General features: G+C 39.3%; 1 protein-coding gene across 5 annotated transcripts in view; it reads left to right on the top strand.

Moving 5' to 3' along the window:
* Positions 1 to 21,240, top strand: part of PTPN13 (protein tyrosine phosphatase non-receptor type 13) — a 235,606-nt gene that overhangs the window by 211,607 nt on the left and 2,759 nt on the right. For all 5 annotated transcript variants that reach the window (XM_043971895.1, XM_043971899.1, XM_043971897.1 and 2 more), the window contains 7 exons: positions 3,176 to 3,231; positions 6,157 to 6,260; positions 8,394 to 8,542; positions 9,211 to 9,301; positions 12,016 to 12,353; positions 14,656 to 14,871; positions 18,196 to 18,258. In XM_043971895.1, the coding sequence (XP_043827830.1) occupies positions 3,176 to 3,231; positions 6,157 to 6,260; positions 8,394 to 8,542; positions 9,211 to 9,301; positions 12,016 to 12,353; positions 14,656 to 14,871; positions 18,196 to 18,258 (1,017 nt within the window). The remainder of the gene's footprint in view (positions 1 to 3,175; positions 3,232 to 6,156; positions 6,261 to 8,393; positions 8,543 to 9,210; positions 9,302 to 12,015; positions 12,354 to 14,655; positions 14,872 to 18,195; positions 18,259 to 21,240) is intronic.

The raw sequence follows: 21,240 nt of genomic DNA, 5'->3' as shown, positions 1-21,240 counted from the left end.
TGGATTCTTGCCTGACACTGTGTTTGCCCATGAGCAAGCCTTCTTGAACACTTCTCCAGGTCTCAGTTTCCTCATATGTAAAATGAGGAGATTGGACTAGATAACCTCTAATCTCTTCTATTTCTAAATTTATTATCATATGCCTGTTATTTCACTGGTAAAATAGATAATCATCCTGCTTACCTTACCACCCATGGCTATTGTGTGGGTTAAAAGAGATAATCAGTATAAAGTGCCAAGTAGAGAACAAGTAGACTCTTTCCTGAAAGACTCCTGAATAGAAAGGTTTACTCTTAAGTATAATCTAAATAACTAAGAAAAGCAAGAAAAAGAATTCATACAGACAGTAATGAGTATAAATTTCTTATATCCTATAAATACACTTTATACTATCAGGTGTGTGTGTGTGTGTGTTTAATTGTGCAAGAGCGTGTTTCTGCATGCATTGTTCTCCAGCGAGAAAGAAATTATTTGCCACCTTAGAACAGAGTCCATGGGGCAGCTAGGTGGTGCAATGGATAAAGCACCGGCCCTGGAGTCAGGAGGACCTGAGTTCAAATATGGCCTCAGACACTTGACACTTACTAGCTGTGTGACCCTGGGCAAGTCACTTAACCCTTATTGCCCTGCAAAAAACAAAAAACAAAAAACCCAACCCAAAAGTCCTTAGGCAGATTGTAGGTGACCTTTGGATGAAGTGTGAGCCAGAGATGAAAAATGGAGAAAATGGCACAAATTAAATCTAAAAAGGGAGACAAATAGGAGAACAAAAAAAAAAAAGAAGAAATTCAATTTGGGAAGTAAACAACTTTGTTTTCTTTTATATTTTTTATGCCTGTTCCATTTTTTTTTTTAAGTTTTCAACATGGGGGGGGGCATGAGAGTTAAGTGACTTGTCCAGGGTCACACAGCTAGTACGTGTCAAGTGTCTGAGGTCACATTTGAACTCGGGTTCTCCTGAATTCAGAGCCAGTACTTTATCCACTGTGCCATCTAGCTGCACCCTCAACATTCAATTTTATAAGATTTTTGTTTTGTTTTGTTTTGTTTTTATTGAGGCGATTGGGGTTAAGTGACTTGCCCAGGGTCACACAGCTAGTAAGTGTCAAGTGTCTGAGGCTGGCTTTGAACTCAGGTCCTCCTGACTCCAGGGCTGGTGCTTTATCCACTGTGCCACCCAGCTGCCTCTTTATAAGATTTTGAATTCTAAATTTTTCACCCTCCCTCCTTCCCTCCCTTGCTTCCATTTAATATGGGTTATGCAGTACAATTATGGTAAACAAATTTCCATATTCATCATGTAGTGAAGCAAGAATTAGAACAAAAGGGGAAAACCACAAGAAAGGGGAAAAAATTTTAAAGTAAAAAGAGTATGCTGGGGCAGCTAGGTAGCACAGTGGATAAAGTACTGGCTCTGAATTCAGGAGAACCTGAGTTCAAATCTGACCTCAGATACTTGACACTTACTAGCTGTGTGACCTTGGGCAAGTCACTTAAACCTCATTTCCCCCCCCCCCCCCAAAAAGAGTATGCTTCAATCTGCATTCAGATTCCATACTTCTTTCTCTGGCTATGGATAATATTTTCTATCATAAGACTTCTGGAATTGTCTTTGCGTTCATCACACAGTGTTGCTGTTTTTGTGTTCACTGTTCTGGTTCTGCTCATTTCATTCAGCATCAGTTTGTGTGAGTCTTTCCAGGTTTAGATAAAATATTTATTATCCGAAAAATAAATGAAGTAGACAGTATAGGGAAGAAAAAATGAAATAAAATTATGATGGAAGAAAGTTTACGCAAAACTTAAAATGGGCAAAATCTGAAGAAAAAAAAGATCCGATCCAAGAAATTTCTCTCTTTTTTTTGGCAAAGGACTAAGAAAGAGAATTTGGGTTCCTTTACCTTAGATGAATGAGGACCTTATTTGCAGAATAGCCAAGTCACCAGATGATTTTTTTTAATTAACAACCCATAATATTTGAAGTTTTGAAGCAACTATCTGTTTTACTTCTCCATCTTAAAGGTCCATAACAAAATGAACATACAAATTATACCATTTTCATCATGTAAGTAAGAAGATTAAATGACTTTCCCATTGGCTAGAATTCCAGAAAGCATTGCAACTTTTTGGTAGAAAATTACATAGAAATGCAATTTACTTTAGTCTCCTCTTTCTCAGCTATCCTGTCTTTACCACAAGATTCCAGCCTTGCAGGCACCATAGCCAGCTAAATTGTGAGATGTCTGACCAGCATTCCCCTTTATGACCTCTATATAATTCTCAATATAACAGTAAAGGTGCAAACTAATATTTCGAAGGGCCAAAGACTCATTATAGGACAGTTGGGAAAATAACAATGTATGTGCATTTGTGCAATGATTTCTTCACGTGATTCTGTGTTAAGAGCCAGGCAGGTAGAGTATGTAGAGAGTTGACCTTGGACCCAGGAACTCCTGAATCCTACTGGGCAAGTCACTTAACCTCCTAACCATCTATCAAAGACTCTCTACTTTAAGTTGCAGACAAAGTATGGGGGGCAGCTAGGTGGCACAGTGGATGAAGCACCAGCCCTTGACTCAGGAGGACACGAGTTCAAAGCCAGCCTCAGACACTTAACACTTACTAGCTGTGTGACCCTGGGCAAGTCACTTAACCCCCATTGCCTCTCAAAAAATTATTTAAAAAAAAAAAAAAAAGACAAAGTATGACCTGCCTTGGTGGAGGGAGTTTCCTCATCTGGAAGTTCCTGATCCTAATAAAATCAGTTCCATTCCATAGTCATCTATGGAGTTATAATCCATTCAGGGGCAATGGGCAAGTTTCCATTTTGTTTTAACATATCCTAAGGTTATTCAGGTTCCCTTTTCCATTCTCAATTTCTCCCCATATGTCACAAATTTAAAGCTAAACGGTACCTCAGAGGTCTTCTCTGCCTTTCCTTACCTGAGAAATATGAAGCATTGGTTTAGAAGGGTTGGGGACCATGGGAACTTTTGGTGAGGCCACAAAGGACTGGCGGGCCTCCCTAGGGAATTTCCTGATCTTTGGGGTGTTACAGCTAAAATCTGTAGATGATGCAAAGAGCATGAATAAGGCTGAAGTGCATTTTAATGTTTGAATTTGACTGATCTTTTGTTGCAACAGTCACTCAACTTATATATTTCCTTCTTGTTAGTTTACAAAGGCAGATGCCAGTGAAGATTGTTGTGAAGAAAAAGTATTAAATGAAAGGTGAGAATCCTAAAGCAACTCTTAAAATATGTTTGCGATGAAACCATTCTGATTCCCTATTCAAAATTAGTTGTTGTTTTCTTTTGTTGTTACTTAAATGTTGGTTTAAAATAACTTGTTCTTGGGGGCAGCTAGGTGGCGCAATGGATAAAACACCTGCCTTCGATTCAGGAGGACCTGAGTTCAAATCTGGGCTCAGACACTTGACACTTACTACCTATGTGACCCTGGGCAAGTCACTTAACCCTCATTGCCATGCCCCCCCCCCCAAAAAAAAAAAAAGACTTGTTCTTTTTCCTTTTAGAAAATAGATTCTGGTATAGACTGGTATTGTTGTAACACCAAGTTTTTAGAGTTTGATTGAATACTTTCTGATTGCCAGGAGAATAATTGTATTTAAATTTCAGTTAACAAGAAATGGTAGTTAGGGGGGAAAAGGAGAGTTCATTATACTCTTTCTAGAAAGACAAATTTCTGATGAGAAAAATTCCCTCCCAGGGATTCACCCTAATGATATAGAGATGCACCATATAAATATTTTAAACATGAATATTTTAATATAAATAAAGCATTTTAGCTGTATTTAACAGCTTGAAGCAGGCGACCAGAAAGGAAATTCTGCCTCCTTTTTTTCCCGGTTTCTTACACATACTAGCTATGACTGGGAAGTTAAATGCTGAGCATTTAGATAGAGCATTGACTTCTTAGCAGTGGTCATATCAGGCCCCAGCCTTGGGAATTCACAATGAACCTTGAGAAAACCTTGGTACAATAGGAAGAGTAATGCCTCTGGACTCAGGTTCTGAGTTCACATTCCATCTCCAATGTTTGCTCTCTTTATGACCTGGGGCAGGCCATTTGATGTCCCTGGGCCTCAGCTTCCTCGTCTGTAAAATGAGGCCATTGGATTCTTTTCTCTGGGGCCCTTCCTACTGCCAGCTCTATGATACCTGCCACAGAAGGATTTGAATTTCCGGTAAAACTTTAATATACAACACTAAATCACGGAGATGAGAGGGAAAGGGAAGAGTTCATTATTTTGAAATGACAAAGTGGGGAAAAATTGAGCACCATGACAGTTATCGGTTGTATCTGGGTGTTTCTTTCTCTTAAGTCTTAAGAAATGCTTATTGATTGACTGTTCTATAAAAATGTCTTTTATCTCTGATGTACTATTTTCATTAAAAGGTCTAGAGAAGAGGGTCACTTCCTGGTTTCCGATATGTATTTTGGACCACAAACCACATAACCAACATATTCCTGATAATCTAGAGTCAGCTTGTCCCAATGGCAGACTACTACACTGCAGAGGAAATAATTAACCTTTTGAGTGCCAGGGTTTTAAGTGACAACCACAATGTCACATTATCACATAAAGAACTCAGAGAGAGAGAAATAATGTTCTATATACTGATTCACACAAAAGAAAATGATAAGAAGCCAGTAGATATACTTTGCATTTCTTGCACATTTGTGCACTTTGGGCATTCACTTATGCCATTCAAGATAACCTTTTGGAATGCGTGATTGGTGGAGCTCTGATTCATTCTTTTCTCCCACTCACCATTTCTAATTAAAAAAAACCCTGAGATTAAAGTGTCTCGTGCTTTTTTTACGGAGAGGCTAGTAAGAGGTGGGTGGCCAGGTTCTAGGAAGAACTCTAACAATTCCTTGTCAGAGTGGTGAGAGATCTCCAGTGAAGTGAAACATCCCCTGGGTTCTTGGCCCTGGGGTCGTTAACTTTGTTTATTTTTGGTGCCTCTATGTATATTTTAACTTTAGTCAGTGGCTTGGATAAAGGCATAGATGGCATGCTCATCACATTTGCAAGTGACATAAAGCATGGAGGATAAGTAATTTACTGGATAATAGGCTCCTAAAAGATCTTGAGAGGCTGTTGGGCTGAAGCCAATAGGATGAAATTCGATAGAGATAAAGGTAAAGTATTAGAGTACAAGATATCAACTTCCCAAGTACAAATGGAGGAAATGTGATTAAACAACAGTTTTTCTGAAAAAGATCTAAAGATTCTAGTGGACTACAAGGTCAGTAGAAGTCAGTAAGTAGCATGATGTAGCAGCCAAAAAATCCAGTCTCATCCTAAGCCATATTAAAAGAGCCATCGTTTTCAACAAGAAAGTGATAGTCCCTTATCAGACGTCTTCTGGAATATTGTGCTCACTTACGGGCACAGTTTCAAGAGGACAAGGACTTGGGATGGTATAGGACCTAGAGTCTGTGTCATGAGGATCTCTTGAAGGAACTAGAAAAGAGAAGACTCTGGAGGATAATTGAAGTACTGTCATGTGAACACTTACTCAATCTAGCCCAGGAGTGCAGAACCGAAAGCAATGAGTGAAAATTTATCTAGATAGCTATCGGTCTAAAAGTGGAATGGGCTGCCTGTAGAGGGCATGAGTGCCACTTCATTGGCAGTTGTCAAGTGGACAGCCACTGGTCAGTAGGAATCCTTCGGTATATGTGTTGGTCACTGTCCATTCCAACTCTCCAGTTTCGTGACTCTGTCATCTTTTCTGCTCCTCTCCACTTGGAATAATATTTGGTTTCATGGTGCAAAGAGAGGGCCAGGCGCAAGGGGGTATATTAGGAGTTTACATTTCAAGATGTATCTGTTGTGACCTTGTCTGAAAGAGAAAGCATAAAAAACAGATGCATCTTCTTCCCCTGGAGAGGGATCTTTCCATGTGAAGTATAGAAGGCAAGGGAAATCCAAAGAGGAAATTACCTCTTTGATGTCATTTCATCCTCAGGGAACAGGGATCAAGTGGAATGGCTTTTCATTAGTTTCATAGGATTATCAAGTATCTGCCTACAAAATTATGAGGAGAGGGAGAAAAAAATAGCCTAAATTTAATTAATTTTTTAATGAAACTAAAATGTCACAAATCTCTTTGCTTTTTGTAGCTTAACTCAAAAGCACGAAGGGAGGAAAGATGTTGAAGGTGAAATGATGTGGGGAAGTGACAAGTTGCCAAGTGAAACAATAAACCAGGAAGATTCTACAAAAGGCAAGTTGTGGTTACCAGTTGGCTCACTAAACCTGAACTTTGGACATGTGAGGGGTGTGTGTGTGTGTGTGTGCGCGCGCACGCGCATGCACTTGCACATGTGTACGTTTTTGTGAAGTTGTTCTCTCAGTTCTTTTCTTGCTTTTCAAACCACCCCTTTTCAGTTTCCTTCAGGTCACATCCACTAACATGGGCTTCTACTAAAGCTCTGTCCCAGGCTCTCTACTCTCTCCATAACATTTTGCTTGACGATCTCATCACCTCTCATGAATCCAATAGTCATCTGTTTGCAGATAATTCTCAAATCTATTTGTCCATCCCTAACTTCTTTCCTGACTGTCAGTCTCACATCTCTCTGTACCTCGTTGAACATCTCAAACTGTGTGCACCATAGACATCTTAAACTCAACATGTCCCAAACTGAACTCCTTTCCCCTCAAACTCTCTCTTCCTCTGAATTTCTTTTGTTTCTCTAGCTGTACCACCATCCTCCCAGTCACTAAGCCTGCAACCTAGGTATCACCCCCGACTACTTACCACTCCCTTTCTTCCCTTCCCCATATTCAATTTATTGCCTGTGCCTTTTGATTTTACATTTGTAACATCTTCTGCATACTCCCCCTTCTCTCTTCTTCTACTGCCCCTGCCCCAGTGCAGCCCCTTATCACTTCACACCTGCACTATTGCAATAGCTGCTGGGGCATTATCTGCCTGCCTCAACTCTCTCCCCACTCCAGCCCATGCTCCACTCACCCATGAAATTGACATTCCTTATGCACAGATCTGACCATGTTATCCCCCAACTAAGATTAAATATGAAATGCTTCGTTTGGAATTTAAAGCCGTTCATAACCTGGTCCTCTCCTATCTTTCCAATCTGCTTAACCCACATTTCCCTCCTCCCTCACAATCTACTTAGAAATGCAGTCTCACTGGCCTCCTTGCTGTTCCTCTGAGTGTTTTACTGCCTGTCCCCCATACCTAGAATTCTCTCTTCCCTCACCTCTGTGTTACATTTTCTCTGGCTTCCTCAAGTTCCAGCTACCTTATGCAAGAAGCCTTTCACAGTCCTCTTCAATCTTTCCCTCTAACACTACTACCCCTTTGTCCTGAATGTTTATTATTTTATACATAGTTTTTTGCATATAATCTTTTCCATTCAATTGTGATTTCTTTAAGATGCTTAATAAATGCTTCTTCAGTTAAGGATTTTCTTATGTACCTAAAAACATTTTAGTCACCCACCAAATCCTTCCTCGCTGAAGTTTATACAATAACAACGTCATAATGGTGGCAAAAATAGCTGTTAAATTGAGAAAAAGGGGTTAAGACAATTAAATCTGGCCTCTTCCTGGTAGATCATCTCCTTTTTTTATTTAAGTTTTTAAAGTGATGATCTGCCTTGTCTCCCTCAAAGTACCTCCCCCCCATTGAGAAAGCAAGAAAAGCAAGACCCTTGTTACAATTATGTATAGTAAAGCAAAACTAATTCCCACACTTGACATGTCCAACAATAATGTCTTAATCTTATCACCTCCCTGTTAGGAGGTTGGTAATTAGTTTCATCATGAGTCCTCTGGAATCATGGTTAGTCATCACATTAATCAGAGTGGGGGGGGGGGCGCTAGGTGGCGCAGTAGATAGAGCACCAGCCCTGGAGCCTAGAGTACCTGAGTTCAAATCTGGCTTCAGACACTTAACACTTACTAGCTGTGTGACCTTGGGCAAGTCACTTAACCCCAATTGCCTCACAAAAAAACTGAAAAAACAAAACAAAAAAACATTAATCAGAGTTCCTAAGCCTTTACAGTATTCTTATTGTATAAAGTGTTTTCCTGGTTTTGCTAACTTCATTCTGCATCAGTTCATACACATTTTCCCAGATTTTTCTGAAATCATCCCCTTCATTATTTCTTTTTCTTTTCTTTTTTGTGTGGGGCAATGAGGGTTAAGTGACTTGCCCAGGGTCACCCCTTCATTATTTCTTACAGCACAATAATATTCACATCCATACACAATAACTTGTTCAGCCATTTCCCATCTGATTGGTATCCCATAGATTTCCAGTCCTTTGCTCCCACAGAGCTAGTTTAAATGTCTCTACATATGGGTCCCCTTCCTCTTTCTTTGTAGATCACCCCTTTTTAACAAATAAAGAGCTCTCTGCCCTCCCTGTCGTCAGAGTGCTTCCTTCAGGCAATTATGCTGGTAACAAGTTGAAATGTGTGATCCGAATGTTGCGTGGTCTACTAGACCAAGGAATTCCTTCCAAAGAGCTGGAGGTGAGTGCCTTATACTGCTTCTTATAAATGTAAAGATGATGTTTTGTTGCATGGAAAAGACACCTTAACACAAACCCTTATTTAATTTCCAAATACAAAAATATCTTTGGCCTCTAGTGCCTTTTCTGAAATATCCTTATTGCTCATCCCCTACAAGACTGTTTCAAGGACTTACTTTATGATCCCAGTGAATTTATTGTTTGTGATTCTAGTGCATTTCATTATTTTGAATCGAAGTTCTTTATATACGTGCCCTCTACCCTCAAAAATGCATGTTTAGTCATCTTAAGGGAGAGGTAAACAGTTTTTATGTGTTGTCTCTAAAATCCTTATCACATTTGGTTATTGTAGGATTTATAATTATTCCCAAGGAGGCTTTTCTGTGTGTGTTAAAGGAAAAAACAAATACACACACACACACACACACACACACACTTATAGCAACTTTGCACAGCACTGATCTACCTAATCATTAATGTGCTGTTATGCCTATTTAATTTGATTGCCCCCAAAACATTAGCTTAGAAAAGTTGGTCTATTCTTTTGCATTTTATAAATTCTTCTGTGAACAACTGTCAGTCTCTTCACATTCATAGCAATTCAGCATCATGGTTGTGGTTTTTCAGCTGTCTCAGAAAATTTGATATTGTTTTCATTTGTACTTCCAGAATCTTCAGGAATTAAAACCTTTGGACCAATGCTTAATTGGACAAACTAAGGAAAACAGGAGGAAAAACAGATATAAGAATATACTTCCCTGTAAGTTCTAATTATTTACTTCCTAGTTCAGCATTATTTTAAAGAAAAATTATAGTGACAATTTCAAGTTTTTAAGTTTCAAGCCAGTTTTTATCCTCATCTTTCTTCTCCCTTTTCCCTCTTGGGTGCCCTCTCCCTCATTCCTGTCTTAATAAGGAATATGGTTTTGGTTTTTTGGGGGACTTGAGCATTCAGATGCAAATCTCTAGTACAAGATCTGTGTGATTTTAAAACTGATTGGATGGGAGTCAGGTAACAGTTTCTTCCGTGTTTTCTGAACTTTTACTGGTATAATATTTGAGGATAATAGAATCCATTTTTCAATTTTTTAAATAATACTTTCTTTGGATTGGCTTCTAAATGGACAAATTTCCCAAGTTCATACTTCAAAACTATCAGGAGTTTCTTCCTTATACCCATTTTGTGTTTTAAGAAGTTCCCGGGGGCAGCAAGGTAGCACAGTGGATAGAGCACTGGCCCTGGAGTCTGGAGTTCCTGAGTTCAAATCCAGCCTCAGACACTTAACACTTGCTAGCTGTGTGACCCTGGGCAAGTCACTTAACCCCAAATGCCTTACTAAAAAAAAATTTAAATAAAATTAAAAAAAAAAAGAAGTTCCCATCTTTCTCTATAAAACATCAAATAATTTAAATAGATTCTTTGGAGCTATAATAGTGGTCCTCACTTGCCTTAAATTTTTCCAGCAGACCAAGAGGAGTTATTTTCACCTCTGCCTTTTACCATAATAATGCGCTTAACCTAATAACAAACTAGGATTATTTCTTTATCTAAATATCTAGAAGTAATGAATAGCAACACCTGTTTCTTTTCATCATTGTGTACAAGTGCTTAGGGGTGAGGGTTGCTGAAGCAAGCTTGAACCTGCTGAATTGTTAAATATTCTGGGTGAGCACTTAGACCTCAGAAATTAGCAGAGAAGAAAGTAAAAGTCATTTCAGGGAGGTGTGATGGCCCAGATAATGTCTCATAAGCAGGAAAGGCAAGTCCCAAGCCAAGGAATACTGAGTAGGTTTGTTAAAGTCAAATAGCTTGAACTAGAATTTAGGAAGAAACAGGGACAATTGTGAAATTCTCCTATGAACAACATGATAGTTTTCTATTAGTTTTAGAGATTGTCCCACTGTTTAAATCTAAATATGTAAGCATCCACAGAATCATTCTGTTGGGAAAATGCATTAAAGGTTTAGGTGTACCAAAAGGTTCTATAGAAGGGGTCTACTTTTTGTAAAAGTTGGTATTCAAAAAGGCAGCTAGGTGGCTCAGTGGATAAAGCACCGGCCCTGGATTCAGGAGGACCTGAGTTGAAATCCAGCCTCAGACACTTAACACTTACTAACTTTGTGACCCTGGGCAAGTCATTTAACCATCATTGCCCCGAAAAACAAAACAAAACAAAAAGTTGGTATTCGAGTTATCAGCTAAAACAATATGGTATGAAAAGAATCTTTGAGTCTTTGAAAGTATAAACGTTAGGATGAGGCTGCAAAAGAAACAGGTCAGGAACTCTACTTAACAAATAAACTGAGCCCATTTGATGTTTCCTGTTTTGTTTTGTTTTGTTTTTTTCTAAAAGCAATCCAGATGGGAAAGTGCCAAGAGCATCTCTTGTTAATATTTTTGAGTCATGAATCATTATGTAGCATAACTAAATAAGCAGAAAGGTTAACTCTATCTGTAGCCTTGATAATTAGTGATTTAATGATATATTTATAATATATAGCTGTTATTTTGTTCTCTAATAGAAAGCTTTGTGGCTTTTTCATTTGTTATTACTTAATGATAGGCAAGGAAGTAATGACAGCAATTATAGTTCTTAATCTCCCTAGGTACTTATTCGACAGCTATAAATATATTTACTCTTTTTTCCCCCTGGGGCAATGAGGGTTAACTGACTTGCCCAAGGTCACACAGCTAGTAAGTGTCAAGGGTCTGAGGTCAAATTTGAACTCAAGTCCTCCTGACTCCAGAGCCAGTGCTTTATCCACTACGCCACCTAGCTGCCCCCAATATTTACTCATTTAAATTAATTTTAATTGCATCAATAGACTATATGCCTAAATAACATGGTAAACTTGTATAAAGGAAGCTCCTTGTACTCACATGCTAAGCATACACTGTATGAAACTCTCCTCTACCGCTTACAAATATTTCTACTGAAATGTCCCCTTTTGCTGAAATGAACATTTTAGTGTACCCCTTAACCAACCTATTTGAAAATAAATGTATTGGGGCAGCTAGGTGGTCCAGTGGATAGAGTACCAGCCCTGGATTCAGGAGGACCTGAGTACAAATCTGACCTCAAACACTTAAACACTTACTAGCTGTGTGACCCTGGGCAAGTCACAACCCCAATTGCCCCGCAAAAAAAAAAAAAAAAAGAAGGAAAGAAAGAAAATAAACGTATCCTGGGGGCACTAGGTGGCACAGTAGATAAAGCACAGGCCCTTGTATTCAGGAGGATGTGAGTTCAAATCCTGCCTCAGACACTTTACACTTACTAGCTGTGTGACCCTGGGCAAGTCACTTAACCCTCATTGCCCCCTCCCCCCCAAAAAAAAACCCCACACAAAACCAAAAAAGAAAGAAAGAAAGAAAGAAAGAAAGAAAGAAAGAAAGAAAGAAAGAAAGAAAGAAAGAAAGAAAGAAAGTAAACGTATCCAGATGATGACTGTTTTGTGGTGGGGAAATCACAGATGATGCAACCAGAGTGCCGCTTGGAGATGAAGGGGGCTACATCAACGCCAGCTTCATTAAGATGCCAGTAGGGGACAAAGAATTTGTTTACATCGCCTGTCAAGGACCTCTCCCTACAACTGTTGCAGACTTTTGGCAGATGATTTGGGAACAAAATGCTACAGTGATAGCAATGATGACCCAGGAAGTAGAAGGAGAAAAGATCAAATGCCAGAGGTACTGGCCCGATATCCTGGGCAAAACTATAATGGTCAATGACAGGCTGCGGCTTGCCCTGGTCAGAGTGCAGCAGCTAAAGGGCTTTATTGTCAGAGCAATGGAGCTCCAGGATATTCAGGTGAGTGAATGAAATCTTCTGTGCTTTCTTGAGTGATCACTCTGTCACAGAAACAGAGGCAAGACACACTTTGTCTCTTTCTGTGCCTGCATCCATTCACTCCTCAGTAACTTCTCTGCCCACCTTCTGTTCTATAGAAGAGATACCAGCCTTCTGGATTTTCTTTTGTTAGCTTTGAAAGGGTCCCTCTTCATTACAAATAAGATTCAATTGATAGTCATCTGTCAGCCCTTACTCAACACCAGTATAAATTGGTTGCAAAGCTAAATATTAAAAACGACCAATTTTTATTACAGAATCCTTAGGCATAAAAGATTCCTTATGCTGGGGTCTTTAATATCATAACTGGAGAAAGTTAGCTCTTTGTGGATCTGTTTTCATTTATCTTACTCAGTTGGTAACATCCAAATGCCATAAAAAGTTGGAGAACCAAATGTTGCAATTCAGCTGAGTCTTATTAAAATCATCTGACCAGACCTTCTGATAGAGGCAGTGGACTCAGAGTGCAGATTTGGGGGGGGCGGGGGGCACACATATATTTTAGATGTGGCCAGTGAAGGAATTTATTTTGTCTTGAACATATATGTTTGTAACAGGGTATTTTGTTTTCCTTGCTCTTTCATTGGAAAAAGGAAGGGGGAGGCAAGAAGGCAGGTCTTTGTAACAATAAAATAAAATTCAATTTTTAAAAACTCATCTGGTCAGTGAAAAATCCATCATAATCTGGGTGAATGAGAATAACTGTGGTAAATGATTAATTTTGCACCCATTAAGTTATAGTCTGTCTCCCTCCTCTTTTGCTTCCTCTTCTCCTCCTCTTTTTCCTCTTTCTCTTTCACTATCTCTTTTTCTCTCTCAAAAACAAGTGTGGGGAAGGGGCAGCTAGATGGCGCAGTGGATAGAGCACCGGCCCTGGATTCAGAAGTACCTGAGTTCAAATCCGGCCTCAGACACTTAACACTTACTAGCTGTGTGACCCTGGGCAAGTCACTTAACCCCAATTGCCCCGCAAAAAAAAACCAAAAAAACAAGTGTGGGGGGCAGCTAGGTGGAGCAGTGGATAAAGCACTGGCCCTGGGTTCAGGAGGACCTGAGTTCAAATTTTACCTCAGACGTTTGACACTTACTACCTGTGTGACCCTGGGCAAGTCACTTAACCCTCATTGCCCTGGAAAACAAAACAAACAAAAACAAACAAACAAACAAAAACAAGTATGTAAGATAAGTAAAACACAAATATAAACAAAAGCATACACATAGATATACATGGATGCATACATATGGATGTGCTTATACAGACCTATTGAGAGGTTTTCTTACATATGACAAAATCAATCATAAAGGAAACATATCAGATTACTTGCTGTCTTGGGGAGGGGGGAGGGAGGGAGAAAAATTTGAAACTAAAAATCTTATAAAAACAAATGTTGAAAACTGTTTCTACATGGAACTAGAAAATAATCAAATACTTTTGTTATAATAATAATAATAAAGGAAAATATAAATATATCATTATTTATGTATTTAACCTTTGAAAAAGATCACAACCAAAGTCACTTTGTTATAACCACAGTTGACTTTACTCTCTGAAGGTACAGTCCTCTCAAGATATTACACTCAGGATTAGAGTTAAATCTAATCTCTCCATGAATAAGTCTGTTTTTATTCTTCCTCTCTTTAGCGCTCACAGGTAGGATCTTTCCAGAACACACTATAAACCATCTGTTCCTCACAGACCCTTTCTAATCTCTTTCCCCCATAAATTCCTCATAGCTACCCCTAAAATCAAGTGTTAAATCTCCCTGATCTCACAGGGAGAAGTACCTTTTAGAAGAATAGTTATAGCTGTTGATTTCATACTGCTTTCTCTTCAACAAGATACAATAGTAGTACCTGTGGTTTCTGTGGGAGAGCCTAGGGAAATAGTTCTTACACTTTGGGGAGGAAGGGTTCTAGACCCTAGGGGTAATTGAGAAAGAATTCCAGGCATAGGGAACAGTTAGGGCAAAATCACACAGACACAAGAGATGGATGATTGTGTGTCTGGCTCAACAAGTATTCTGTCATTTAAATGGACCATGATTGTGTAGAAGGGAGTAATGCATAAGAAGACAAGAAAGGTAAGAAAAAAACAGGTTGTGAATAGTTTCAGATACCAGATGAAGGAGTCTAGAGTTTATATTACTAGAAAGTCACTGGAGTTTATTTGGAGTGGGAATGGGTGGGGTGGGGGTGTACATTAATTATTCGTATAAAGAAAACATTTTTGCATTTATTTACTTATTCTCTCATAAACTTTCAGACTGGAGAAGTAAGATGTATCTCTCATCTAAATTTCACTGCCTGGCCAGACCATGATACACCTTCTCAACCAGATGACTTACTCATGTTTATATCATACATGAGACATGTTCACAAATCAGGGCCAATCATCATTCACTGCAGTGCTGGGATTGGACGTTCAGGGACACTTATTTGTATAGACGTGGTTCTAGGACTAATCAATCAAGATCTTGAAGTAAGTACCCAGATACTATTTGGATCCACCTATTTAATTAGAATAAATATTCCATTGCTTAAATTTAGACAGTGTCTTGGGAGTTTGGGATGCTTTAATAGTTGGCATCACTATATACCTGTATGTAAGTGTATGTAATATATACATAATATATATAATCTAATATAAATATATATAATATGGAAATACATTTTATATCTTTATATGTGGATATGTATGTGTGTGGAATTTCATTCACTTTGATTGTAGCAGTATACATAGGAAATGTCAATATCAGAAAGCCAAAAAGATAATAAATTCAATTTGTAAAAATGAATGTTTTACAAACACTAGGTTCAAAACACTTTACTAAAATACATTTTGCTTTTTTTCATTTCACATATATGTGTGTGTGTGTGTGTGTGAGTGTGTGTGGCAGTATCGAATAATGGAAATCTAGCTGGCCAAAGATTCTGGAAGATGTGGGTTCGGTTATTTTCTTGGATACATACTGGATATGTGACTCTGAGCACATCACCTAATCTTTCAGTGCCAGCAGGCTGTTGCCAATCTCTACTGAGAGGGATGATTTTCTCACCTTAAGTTACCTATACCAGTCAAACTCAAATAGAAACAGGGACCACTAAATCATACATAATGATCCCCACAGATCAAATATCAACTTAGAATACCACATGTCAACATTGACCATTTTCCCTTGTATTTTGATTTGTTTCATTAAATATTTCCTAATTGGGGACAGCTAGGTGGTGCAGTGGATAAAGCTCTGGCCCTGGATTCAGGAGTACCTGAGTTCAAATCCAGCCTCAGACCCTTGAGACTTACTAGTTGTGTGACCCTGGGCAAGTCACTTAACCCCCATTGCCCTGCAAAAATATATATATATATATTTCCCAATCTGCTTCGGGCTGCATTTAGAATTGCAGGCCATGGGCCACACCTGTCCTACACTAATGAGATCACAGATCCATTACAAAAGCAAAAACTGTCTACATACATCTTCTAAGTTCTATTCTGATACTTTAACATCATAGCATATTTTTTTTAAAACTCACAGTATTCTTACTGCATATGCTATGGCAGACCCTGATAAGAGGGAAAAGCTTTGATTATGGGCCTAGCAACGAATGGTGTGTCATCCTAAGATCGGGTCTAAATGGTCATCACCAGAAGGTTATCTGCCAGGGGATGAATTCTTTGAGCCACAGAAACTCCTCATTCAAATCCCAGCTCTGCTTCTTATTGCCTAAGTGTTAATTTCCTCATCTGTAAAATGAGGGGATTGGATTCTGTCACTTAAGATCCCATCCATCTCTAAATCCATGACTTTACAGTGATCCAAAGATCCTGCTAAGGTATTGTAACCTCTCAGTCAGAAAAACACAATATTCTCTTCAGCTAGAGTCAACTATCTGGACAGACTGTGACCTGCCTTCTCAAACACCTAGATGATATATCTGCTTTCATCTCTTCCATGAGATACATTCTGAAATGATTGCTCAATGTCACTTACTGCAGTAGTGGAATGGGATGTTTAGAGACACTTGTGTAGATGTATCGACATCAATCAATAAAGATCAGGAGTCCCCGTATACTATATTGGAATCGTACAGGGATTAGAATTTACATCTATAGAGAGAGCACACTACAATGATGTAATCATAGGTCTTTTGAAGTATGAATTATACAAGAGGCCAGTGTTGATTACAATCCTACATTTACAAATGAGAAATTGGAAGCACTGAGAATTCAGGTGAGAAGGGTGAGATGCAATAGTGAATGATATGCTTCATCCAACATCCCGCAGGTATCTCTTCCTTTGTCATAATGCACAATTTGGCTAGAGTTTTGATATTTATTTTAAAACATCCTTTAATTAAAAGTGTGAACTTTTTACCATAACGTTTAAGTTGGTTGTTAAATGTAGATTGAATGGGGAAAGCCTTAGATTTAGAGTCATAACAGATCTGGAAGAAATCTTGAAAATAGTTTAATCCAACTCATTTTATAGATTAAAAAAAAAACCTAAAAAGGTTTAAGTGACTTGCCCAGGGTCACACAGGTAACACGGGGTATGGTAAGGATTTGAACTCACCTCTTGCTCAGGAGAGCTGGGTTCATATAATTGCTTTCCTATTTACTACCTGTGTATCCTTGGGGAAATGACGAGAACTCAGGGAGACTCAGTTTCCTCTTATATAAAAAGAAGGGCTAGACTCACTCATCTAACTAAGGCCCCTTTCCATCTATATCATTTGATTTCTTCCCCAAAAATATTTTCATATAAACTAGAAACAGTTGTCATCCCTCCCTTTATTTATTTATTTGGTTTTTTGGGCAGGGCAATGAGGGTTAAGTGACTTGCCCAGGGTCACACAGCTAGTAAGTATCAAGTATCTGAGGTCAGGTTTGAACTCAGGTCCTCCTAAATCCAGGGCTGGTGCTTTATCCATTTCACCAGCTGCCCCCAAGAACAAGTCATTTTAAACAACAAAAGAAAACAACTAATTTTGAATAGGGAATCACCATGCCATACTGCCCCCGAAAATATTAAATAAATATCAATTGTTATCATTACTATATGATTCAGAATAGCAGTAGCCACAATGGAGTCTTTCTTTGGGCAATATGGTGGTCATAGGATTGAGAGTTGAAAGGAGAACCTCAGAGATCAGATAGTCTTACTTCCTTATTTTACAGAGGAAGAATTGGAGACCTAGGGAGGTGGTGATTTGCCAGTGCTCACATAGATAGCAAAACTCAGTCAGCAGCTAGGAAATATTTCACCTGTGACTTGGAAACAAGTCTTTGGACTTGAAATTCAAGTACTGAGCAGTACTGATACTGTCCCTCAGAGCCCAGCATTGAAAAGATCAAATGGAGTGGGGCAGGGGGGAGGGAGGTGGTGCAGTAGATTCAGGAGGACTTGAGTTCAAATGTGATCTCAGACACTTGACACTTACTAGCTGTGTGACCCAGGGCAAGTCAATTAACCCTCATTGTACCATGAAAGAAAGGAAGGAAGGAAGGAAGGAAGGAAGGAAGGAAGGAAGGAAGGAAGGAAGGAAGGAAGGAAGGAAGGAAGGAAGGAAGGAAGGAAGGAAGGAAGGAAGGAAGGAAGGAAGGAAGGAAGGAAGGAAAAGAGAAAGAAAGAAATTTTTTTAAAGGAAAAAAAAAAAGATCAAATGGCAGAATTGTGTGACCCATCTCAGAACTACCATGAATCTAGAAGGATGCTTTGGGGGGAGCCTGGGGGCAGGGGGAAGAGTTCTTTGTGCTCCTTTGCATTTACCAAAATATGCACATGCTTTTTCACTTTGTCAGTTTGACATCTCTGACCTGGTGCGCACAATGAGACTGCAGAGACATGGGATGATTCAGACTGAGGTATGTCTTTGATGCATTTTTTTTTTAAACAGAGGGAAGTTATCTTTAAGGTGGGGATGTATAAAAAAAAAAGCTTCTGTTAACCACATTTTTCTCTTTTTGGAAGGATTTTGTTATTGTTGTTGTTAAAAGCATAGTTATCAAATACCTAAAAAGGAACACCATTTTGCTTCCCCCTCCTAAACGCACAAAACATTTTGGGAAATTCCATTTGGAGCTTGAAATCTCCAGATAGTCACATGCTGCCTGTGTAGATATTGGTCTTTTTTTAAAAATAAAATAAAATTTGCTCCTTTTAAACAGGAAAAAAAAATCTGCCTTTCATGTTTATCACCACTACACATGTTTTCTTAAATCTATTCAATCTCCTGAAATATTTCCTTGTAGCTGACTTTCACAAAGATATTTTCATAGCAGAGAAACCACAGTGGCCAATGCTGCCTAGACCTCAAACCCAGGTATGCAACCCATTTGTGCTAAGGCACTGTAATGTGATCACCAGTTTTCCAGCCATGTTCTTAAGCCTAATCTTGGTTACAGTGGCATTTACAAACAAAGGGCGACTTAAGCCCTAGCAGAATACGACATCAATGTATATTTTCAAATCCACTGTCATTTGGCAAAAAGAAGAAAACAATTCCACTTGGAAACCTGAAGGACCGAATTAATGGGGTGCTTTAAGTTATGTTTTAGTACCTCTAAAATCAGGGATACAGAGTATATAGCCCCCTTTACATCAAAAAATCTTCATTACTGTGATGGGGGAAAAATCTTCACTTGACCAACCTTCCAATGATATGCATCCCCAAATTTAGGTGTGCTAATGAGACAGAAGAAAAAAAGAAACCTTTTCTTTGTCAGGGTATGTAACCTCATCAGTATGGAGACTTTCTGATGAGAAAACTACTTTAAGCAATGTACATCTTCAAGTTGTATGGAGCAAACTGCCTCAGTTTACCCAAATAACTCGAGGAGACCACCAAGTCAAGCAGAGACAGATTTATTACATTCCCATAGGAATAGGCAAGCTCAATCCCTGAGCCAAGCCAGCTAATACATGCCTTGAGACCTTTTATAGGAATGTTGGTCAGAGGGGAAGTCCCCATGCACACTAGGTCGAGCTCACAATCTAACATCCAATCCTGTCTCACCCAGGGTTCGTGTTCAGCTCGTGATCAATGTATGGAGACATGCATACGTGTTCCAGGAAGAAGGGGGAAAAGGGGAGGGGGAACAAGGTCAAACCAAAGGAAGAGGAAACAGGGGAGTGACAGTCAGATGTTTCAGATCTCACAGTTCCCACTGACTCCCCTCTCCTGGCCCCTATCTTTAAAGATATTCAACCTGAATAACAGGAAGAGTCACTCAGGTGCTTCAGCATTGTTCTGTAGTCATGTTAATTCTAGAAGGATGACAGGGTTAAAATTTATCTTCGGCTATGTTGGGAAGAAAAGAATAATCCATTGTTGGGAACCCCAGGGCCAAGGGGATTCTGCTCTGAGAAAAAGAGACATGTCACTTAACATCTGGTCTCAACTCAATTGCTGCATCCTGTGCCGAGCCCTGTCCTTTCTTCTTGAGTCCCAAGTATTGAATTGGTGGGCTAACTCCCTGACCCACTCAACAGGGACTGGGATTCTGACACATGATGGATTGCACACAAAACTAATATGTAGCTGACAAGTAGGGAGACTGAGCAGAAGTAAAAATACTGTTAATTGGCAATAAAACTTAAAGGAGACAGTGAGAATTTGACAAGCAATAAACTTCTAAACTAACTATACTGGGGCAGGGCTGGGTACCTTCCAGACCCCATCCTCAGAGTTTAATCTGACTCAAATCCATAATCATATCATACAAAGTTAACATTTTTTAAAATTATTTTATTTTTAATTTATGGAATAAAACAAGCATTTCCATAACTGTATGATTTTTTAAAAAGATGATTGCATATGAAACTGCAAATCTGTTGTGTGCAACTTGCTATTCTTTTAAACATATCATAAAGTTATCATGTAGATTTATTTTTTCTTCCCTCCACCCCCTGCCCTAAAGATGGCTACCATTAGACTCGTGTGTGTGTGTGTGTGTGTGTGTGTGTGTGTGTGAAAAATTCATCCTCTTCTCAGTAATTCTCAGGAACTCAGCAGTGAGGTAACAAAGGCTTTATTTTCTTCTTATGAGGAGGCACCCTAGTGTGCTGCTAGTGGGTACCCAGAAAGGGGGCTCGCAGACCCTGTTTTATACCCTAGTCCCTAACACGAATGGACCTTCCCCTTTTTCATCACTGGTCGGGGTTACAATTTACGTGCAAAAACTAGCTAATTGGAACGCAGTATTCCCACCCCTCTTCCTTGTATGGGCATAACTCAGGAGTGGACCTTATACTTCCTTATATGGACAGAACCCTGGAGAGGACCTAATTGAGACCAGGGCTCCTTGAACCATGTGACCTTGCTAACCTGAGGGGGAGGAGGGGATCTGAGACGTTTGTAATGGTGGGAAATGGGGTACGGGTTGATTCCTCTTTAAAGAATTATACTCTCTTGCACACAAAACTTAGTTAGAATAAGGTGGTAGTTTATTTAGGAGCAAGGGAAGGGAAGGGTGGCGGGAGGGAAACCATGAAAGAAATCCTTGGACTTTCATGGGGAGATTGGCATAAAGCACATGGCTCAGAGGTACCAAATCTCCTCAAACAGGAGACTGGAAGGTACTTTTATAGAGGACTGATGGGGGTGGACCATCTGCCCGTAAAAAGTTCCTTTAGTGAGGGTGGACCATCCCCCACTGGTGGTAGCTGGGGGAATTGGGTGAGGAGTGGTGGACCATCCCCCACTGGTAGTGACTAGAGGAATTGGGTGAGGGGTGGCTACAGATCCCTTTTCAGAACACAAAGGCCGCAGCCACACCCAAATTTATCTCCCCAGGGTAAGGGAGACCAGAATGAAGGGTAGGAATCCCCTGCTAGGTCAGTCCAAT

Source organism: Dromiciops gliroides, chromosome 6 (genome assembly GCF_019393635.1).
Source record: "Dromiciops gliroides isolate mDroGli1 chromosome 6, mDroGli1.pri, whole genome shotgun sequence".
NCBI classification, from domain to species: Eukaryota; Metazoa; Chordata; class Mammalia; order Microbiotheria; family Microbiotheriidae; genus Dromiciops; species Dromiciops gliroides.
The sequence above is the reverse complement of the archived record's forward strand: the minus strand, read 5'-3'. Positions and strand labels throughout refer to the sequence as shown.